Below are 8025 nucleotides of genomic sequence, written 5' to 3' on the forward strand. Positions count from 1 at the left end.
ACGTAGTATAGAACACAGCCCACATAGTATATAACACAGCTCACGCAGTATATAACACAGCCACGTAGTATATAACACAGCCCACGTAGTGTGGGCACCATATCCCTGTTAAAAAAAATATTAAAATTAAAAATAGTTATATACTCAACCTCCTGCGTGCACCGAAGCTATCCCGATGCGCGCGATGCTTCCGCCAGCTTCCGTTCCCAGTGATGCGTTGTGAAATTACCCAGATGACTTAGCGGTCTCGGAGTAGGGAGGGGGCACTGACTTGAGGAGAGTAGGGAGGGGCCAATTCGCGGCCGGACTAAGCCTGTCGCTGATTGGTCGCGGCCAGCTGGCCCAGCGACGCGGGATTTCTGTAACGGAAGTTAGTTACAGACAGACAGACAAACAGACAGAAGTACCCCTTAGACAATTATATATATACAGTGCCTACAAGTAGTATTCAACCCCCTGCAGATTTAGCAGGTTTAATAAGATGCAAATAAGTTAGAGCCTTCAAACTTCAAACAAGAGCAGGATTTAGTAACAGATGCATAAATCTTACAAACCAAAAAGTTTTGTTGCTCAGTTAAATTTTTATAAATTTTAAACATAAAAGTGTGGGTCAATTATTATTCAACCCCTAGGTTTAATATTTTGTGGAATAACCTTTGTTTGCAATTACAGCTAATAATCGTCTTTTATAAGACCTGATCAGGCCGGCACAGGTCTCTGGAGTTATCTTGGCCCACTCCTCCATGCAGATTTTCTCCACGTTATCTAGGTTCTTTGGGTGTCTCATGTGGACTTTAATCTTGAGCTCCTTCCACAAGTTTTCAATTGGGTTAAGGTCAGGAGACTGACTAGGCCACTGCAACACCTTGATTTTTTGCCTCTTGAACCAGGCCTTGGTTTTCTTGGCTGTGTGCTTTGGGTCGTTGTCTTGTTGGAAGATGAAATGATGACCCATCTTAAGATCCTTGATGGAGGAGTGGAGGTTCTTGGCCAAAATCTCCAGGTAGGCCGTGCTATCCATCTTCCCATGGATGCGGACCAGATGGCCAGGCCCCTTGGCTGAGAAACAGCCCCACAGCATGATGCTGCCACCACCATGCTTGACTGTAGGGATGGTATTCTTGGGGTCGTATGCAGTGCCATCCAGTCTCCAAACGTCACGTGTGTGGTTGGCACCAAAGATCTCGATCTTGGTCTCATCAGACCAGAGAACCTTGAACCAGTCAGTCTCAGAGTCCTCCAAGTGATCATGAGCAAACTGTAGACGAGCCTTGACATGACGCTTTGAAAGTAAAGGTACCTTACGGGCTCGTCTGGAACAGAGACCATTGCGGTGGAGTACGTTACTTATGGTATTGACTGAAACCAATGTCCCCACTGCCATGAGATCTTCCCGGAGCTCCTTCCTTGTTGTCCTTGGGTTAGCCTTGACTCTTCGGACAAGCCTGGCCTCAGCACGGGAGGAAACTTTCAAAGGCTGTCCAGGCCGTGGAAGGCTAACAGTAGTTCCATAAGCCTTCCACTTCCGGATGATGCTCCCAACAGCGGAGACAGGTAGGCCCAACTCCTTGGAAAGGGTTTTGTACCCCTTGCCAGCCTTGTGACCCTCCACAATCTTGTCTCTGATGGCCTTGGTCTTTCTCCTTTGTCTTTCCCATGTTGACCATGTATGAGTGCTGTTCACAAGTTTGGGGAGGGTCTTAAATAGTCAGAAAAGGCTGGAAAAAGAGATAATTAATCCAAACATGTGAAGCTCATTGTTCTTTGTGCCTGAACTACTTCTTAATACTTTAGGGAAACCAAACAGAATTCTGGTGGGTTGAGGGGTTGAATAATAAATGACCCTCTGAAAATACTTTTCACAATTTAAAAAAAACAAAAACAAAGAAATAACATTCTTTTTTGCTGCAGTGCATTTCACACTTCCAGGCTGATCTACAGTCCAAATGTCACAATGCCAAGTTAATTCCAAATGTGTAAACCTGCTAAATCTGCAGGGGGTTGAATACTACTTGTAGGCACTGTAGATTATTGTACATGTTAATAGCGCCATTTATTCCATGGCGCTTTACATGTGAAAAGGGGGCAACAGTTCTCCATATAACTTTGTGAGCATTAAATGCAGCTGTGTCCATAATGGTAAAATCTATATTCACTGAGGTCAGATTTTTACCTGTGAATTAAAAATTTTGAGAGAGTGCACAGTCCAGGAGGAGTAAATAGTAGATTTCTCTGATAAGATACTACACAGTTACTTATTTTTATGTGTGTTAGGGTTGGCGGAACGCACCGAATATATTTATTAGATGGGATTGGTGCGTTCGCAACCTGGGATCCACCGTGCAGGAAACAACCTGCTGCTAAGTGAATGGCGGCACTATATGGCGTTATGAACCAGCTCTGTTAGCTTCACAGAGCGGCTGAGAAAGCAAAGCTCTGTGCCCTGTTAGACTTTCACAGAGGCACAGGCTAACTACCCAAATGAGAGCAGTCAGTGGTCATGCATGCACACAACACTCCTCGCCGGAGGTGCCAGCATTCTAGGGGCTTATTTCAGCCGGGTCCCTGAACACATACAAACACATGACCACACTGGCGCAAAGCACATAACTTAGGTAGATACTAGCGCATGGCCGTGCGGCCATGCGAGCCTTAAATAGCTGCAGCACGTACAGGACCTTCCTAGGACCAATGAGAGGCTGCTACAGAGCCTGCGCACCTACAGGACCTTCCTAGAAGGACCAATAGATTTGGCTGAAGTACCTGAGCATGTGACCCTTGATCTCCACTGAGAGATCTTACCCTGGGCATGCTCAGTGTGTGCAAAGCAGGACTTAGTCCCAGAAAAGCCTGCTCGCCGCTGATCAGTGCAGGGTACAATAGCAGAGCCTGGAGGGCAGCAGTAACCCTTTGCACAGTATCCGCCTTAGTGAGACGCTGGGACCGACGTCTCCTCTGAGCAGGCTCCACTGCGGCCGATGGAGAATGGGAGACCACAGCAGACACGGATCGAGATTCCCCCTGTGCAGCAGAGGAAAGTCGACTCCTAACAATGTGTACCATTGCATTATGAAATAAAACTGAAGTTACTATTTTAGATGTTCTTACATTTAATTTTTATGTTTGCTCATATTTTATATAATTATCGCTAATACCTTTGGGGAATATAGATTCCTATAAACACATCACTTATCAAAGTGAACAAACATAGTACGCTTTATTAAGTATGTCTGCATGTGTATGGCCAGCTTTGAAAATATTTGGTGACTGCTTCTATTTTTCACAAAACCTTTAAATGTTCATAATGACAAATTTGTATATCACCACAGCAGATGGACTGACACATCACAATACTTTGGAGGGCTGTCTTATTTTGCCTCAAGATAATGAAATAGAAGATATGGATAATATAGTTTCCGCAGAAGATGACATCATTTCGTCAGTTATTTATCCAGCGTTTCACAGCTCAGAGCTTTCATCTGATACCATTTTTCATGGTATACCTCATAGAGATAATCATAAGTTTTCCTGCACTGAATGTGGCAAATGTTTTACTAAAAAAGTTTGTCTAGCTTCGCATCTGAAGACCCACTTGGCAGAGAAACCATATTCTTGTTCTGATTGTGGTAAAACTTTCACTCATAAATCAGTGCTGGTCAGACATCAAAAAATTCACTCAGGGGAGAAACCATTTGTATGTTCTGAATGCTATAAGTGTTTTGTTCAGAAATCTGATCTAATTTATCATCAGAGACTTCACACTGGAGAGAAACCTTATCCGTGTTCAGACTGTGGAAAACGCTTCAGTCACAGATCGGTGCTTGTCCGTCATCAGAAAATCCATACAGGGGAGAAGCCTCATGTTTGTTCTCGCTGTGGGAAGTCTTTTATACAGAAAACTCATTTGAAGAGACATCAGAAAATCCATGCTCGAGACAAGTCATATATGAGCTTTGACTATGGAAAATGTTTCAGCAAAAAATCCAGCCTCATGGCCCATCCTTCAAATCACACAGTTGACTGCCGATCGCCTTACTGTGAATGTGAGAAATGTTTCCTTCAGAGATCTGAACTTCTATATCATCAAAGACTTCTCACAGGCTAAAATTATGTTTTTTTGGAGATACATGGTTTAGGCTGGTTTCACATTTGCTTTGGGCAGAGGTGCGGAGGGCTGCATAGCTCCTCCGTTAAGCCCCGGCCAGTGCCGCACCTCTTCCATTCAGCTCCGCCTACGTTGGCATGCGTCCTGCGTACCTATCTTTAACATTGGGTACGCAGGCCATGCGAATGTATGAGGATGCCTCCGCATGCGTCGTTTTGACGCTGCGCCAACCACAACAAAATGCAACATGTTGCGTTCAGCGCAGTTCACATGAAAAATGTTCTAGATAGAGACTTCATATAAGCTAAACTATGCTTCCATTTTTGTCACACAGACTTTAATTTAGTCCTAAATTAACTTTAACTTAAGTTCTACTTCAACTATGTCTGATAGTGTTTTCCCTACAAACACTTTGTTCTTGCATGTGATATGTATTAGACTCAACTCGAATGTAACACTGGTGCATGTGGCCCCACTGTGCCATGGGCTGGGCTTACCCTGGGGGGGTGTGGCTATGTGTCTGTCAGGTATTCACTAGAGCCTCTGATGGTGAGGAGATGCTGGGCCACTGGTAGACACCAGGTACCACTCCAGGGCAGTCCCCGGAACTGTAGCAGCTAGCCGGAGAGTCAGAGACTCAGGTACGGGGTACAGATTGGCAAGACAGAAGTGTATTCAGACAGTCCGAGGTCAAGGCAGGCTACACAGATTCAGAATTCGTTAGCAAGATCAGGAGTGGAGAGATCAGGATAAACGAAAAAGCAAGCTAGATCAATAACAGGTGAGACAAAACAGGAATACGCCAATGCAAGAAACTAGAGACTGAACTACTAGGAACCTAAATTCAGGCGAGGAGTTAAGGGTGGAGTTGCTCAAAATAGCATTTCTCTTCCTCCAAACATGGCGAGTTGAGTTAATGTCAAAGACCTCAATTTTTGTCTCATCTGACCACAGCACCTTCTCCCAATCACTCACAGAATCATCTAGATGTTCATTGGCTAACTTCAAACGGGCTTGCACATGTGCCTTCCTGAGCAGGGGGACATTGCGAGCACTGCAGGATTTTAAACCTTTACGGCGTAATGTGTTAACAATGGTTTTCTTGGGGACCGTGGTCCGAGCTGCCTTGAGGTCATTAACAAGATTCCCCGTGTAGTTTTAGGCTGATCTCTCACCTTCCTCATGATCAAGGATACCCCACGAGGTGAGATTTCACATGGTGCCCCAGATCGATTTAAATTGAAAGTCATTTTGTATTTCTTCCATTTTCTTACTATTCCACCAACAGTTGTCGCCTTCTCACCCAGCATCTTACTTATGGTTTTGTAGCCTATTCCCGCTTTGTGCAGGTCTACGATCTTGTCCCTGACATCCTTAGAAAACTCTTTGGTCTTGCCCATGTTGTAGAGATTAGTGTCTGACTGCTTAATTGAGTCTGTGGACAGGAGGTTTTCTTTTTATAAAGGTGACTATATAAGACATTTGTTTTTAATGCAGGTAACGAGTTGATTAGGAGCGTGTAACTGGTCTGTAGGAGCCAGAACTCTTAATGGTTGGTAGGGGATCAAAATACTTATTTCACACTGCAAAATGCAAATAAATTTATATAATTTATACAATGTGATTTTCTGGATTTTATTTTTGCTATTCTATCTCTCCATGTTAAAATTAACCTACCATTAAAATTATAGACTGTTCATTTCTTTGTCAGCGGGCAAACTTACAAAATCAGCAAGGGATCAAATACTTATTTCCCCCACTGTAAGGGGTATTGGAGTACTCAGGAGAAATTACATAGATAAATTATAGATTGTACTGTTTGTTTTCTCTTATCCCTTTTAAAAATTACAAATTTGGAGCCAAAGCAATGGTGACAATTTTTTGTGAAAAAAATGGTAATATTTCATTTGCTCAGTCCAATGTTATACAATTCTGTGAATCGCCTGAGAGTTAAAAATACTCAATACAACACTTAGATGACTAGGTGTAGTTTCCAAAGTAGGGTCACTTCTGGGAGTTTTTGCTGTTTTGGCATGTAAAGGGCTCTTCAAGTGTGACATGGCAACCTCAACCTTTCCACCCAAAATTGTGTCCCTTCCCATTTGAGCCATACCGTGCACCCAAACAGTAGTTTTCTACCACATATGGGGTATCAACATACTCAGGAGAAATTGCACAACAAATTGTATGCTCTATTTTCTCTTGCTACCCTTGTGAAAATAAAGGAAAATTGGGCCTAAAGCAACATTTTTATAGCAAAAATTGGATTTTTTTTTTATTTTCACGGCTCAACGTTATGAAATTCTAGTGGAAAAGGAATTCAGAGGTGCTTCACTCTTGTAGAAGGAATCCAAAACAAAACTCCGGCTAGTGTTCCGGAGTGACAATAGTACTCTTGCGTGCTTAAAATTAGATTTCTTCTATAAGTATTTTTTACGTGCTGGTAACAGTAACAGCATGAACATTTTTTAAAAAAACAACGTGTTTCTGCTCTGAACGAGCCTTCCTCACTTGTGTAGAACAATGTGGCATGTGGTGGGTGTGGTTACGACTTTAAACATTTTTTAACGCTATTACAGTGACCATTTTGGAACAAATACCCATCACAACGAGAAACAAAAAATCTAACCTTAACAATAAGGAGTATTTTTGGATATACGGTAGAAACTTGGCACCCTTTTTCCAGAAGGCTTGAATAAAACAATTGAAACGGTTTAATCTGAGCTCTTCATTCCCTCTGAATTTAATATAATGAATACCAAAAACAAAGATGACAATCTAAAGTATTAGTACTATCCACAAATAAGATCACAATTAAAATAACTGCTTTAAATGAATAGGAAGCCAAATAAAAATTACCTGACCTCAAGGTCTTCTTACTGTGGGGTTTTTTTGACACCATTCGTAATCCCTTCGGCGTCCGAGTAGAGATGTGCAGTTTGACCAGGGCAGTCCTCTACAGTTGAGCATTGCAAGTGAGTAGATGCGATTTACCTGCAAATGGAAGCTTAAGGATAAGCATTTGCATTTGATGAGTGCTCAAAATCATCAGCTCTCCCTCTATACTCTGTATATTGCTATACAACTAACAACAAAAAGACATAATGTAATGCTGCTTCAATGCAGGTAGGTCAGGCTCCACTGGGAGTAGTTTTTAGAATGGTTTCACGATTGGGTATTCTCTGTCATATAGGGCCCGCAAAGTCATTTAAAATGTGATGTGGTCTCTAAAAAATTGGTTTTGAAAATTTTGTTGGAGAAATTAGAAATTGCTGATCAACTTTTAATCCTTGTAACGTCCTAAAAAAACAAAAATGTATTTCAAGAATTGTGTTGATGTAAAGTAGACATGTGGTAAATGTTATGTTTTAACTATTTTGTGTGGCATACCTCTCTGGTTTAGAGGCATAACAATTAAAAGTTTGAAAATTGAGAAATTTTCAAAATTTTCTCCAACTTTCTCATATTTTCACAAACGCAAAAAATATTGTCCTAAATTTACCACTAACATAAATAATAACATAACAATTTGTCACAAAAAGCAACCTCAGAATCAGTGAGATACTTTGAAGCGTTCAAGAGATATTACCTCATAAAATGACTCTGGTCAGAATTGAAAAGATTGGCCTGGTCACAAAGGCAAAAACAGGCTTAGGAGGGAAAGGGTTAATGTTTCACAACTGCAAGTAGAGAGCTGTCTGTCACCACAAAAGCTGTCTGCCACCAGGAAAGCGATCAGCCACCAGGAAAGCGCTCGGCAACCAGGATGAAGGGGTCAGATAGACCTTGAAACGCGTTGAATAAACCACTAGAGTTTTTCATTACATTCAAATCTGTATTATTATGGCGGCGTGGACTTAATCCACAAACTATCCGATACAGGACTGATAGGCAGATCTGAGAGTTCTCATCTGTGGCCG

General features: G+C 42.0%; 1 protein-coding gene across 1 annotated transcript in view; it reads left to right on the forward strand.

The window, feature by feature from the left end:
• Positions 1-7571, forward strand: part of LOC143764861 (gastrula zinc finger protein XlCGF66.1-like) — a 33277-nt gene extending 25706 nt beyond the window's left edge. Inside the window, exon 7 of the mRNA XM_077250910.1 lies at positions 3330-7571. Coding sequence (XP_077107025.1) covers positions 3330-4105 — 776 coding nt within the window. The 3' untranslated portion in view covers positions 4106-7571. The remainder of the gene's footprint in view (positions 1-3329) is intronic.
• Positions 7572-8025: the final 454 nt, after the last annotated feature.

This window comes from Ranitomeya variabilis, chromosome 4 (genome assembly GCF_051348905.1).
Source record: "Ranitomeya variabilis isolate aRanVar5 chromosome 4, aRanVar5.hap1, whole genome shotgun sequence".
In the NCBI taxonomy this organism is placed as follows: Eukaryota; Metazoa; Chordata; class Amphibia; order Anura; family Dendrobatidae; genus Ranitomeya; species Ranitomeya variabilis.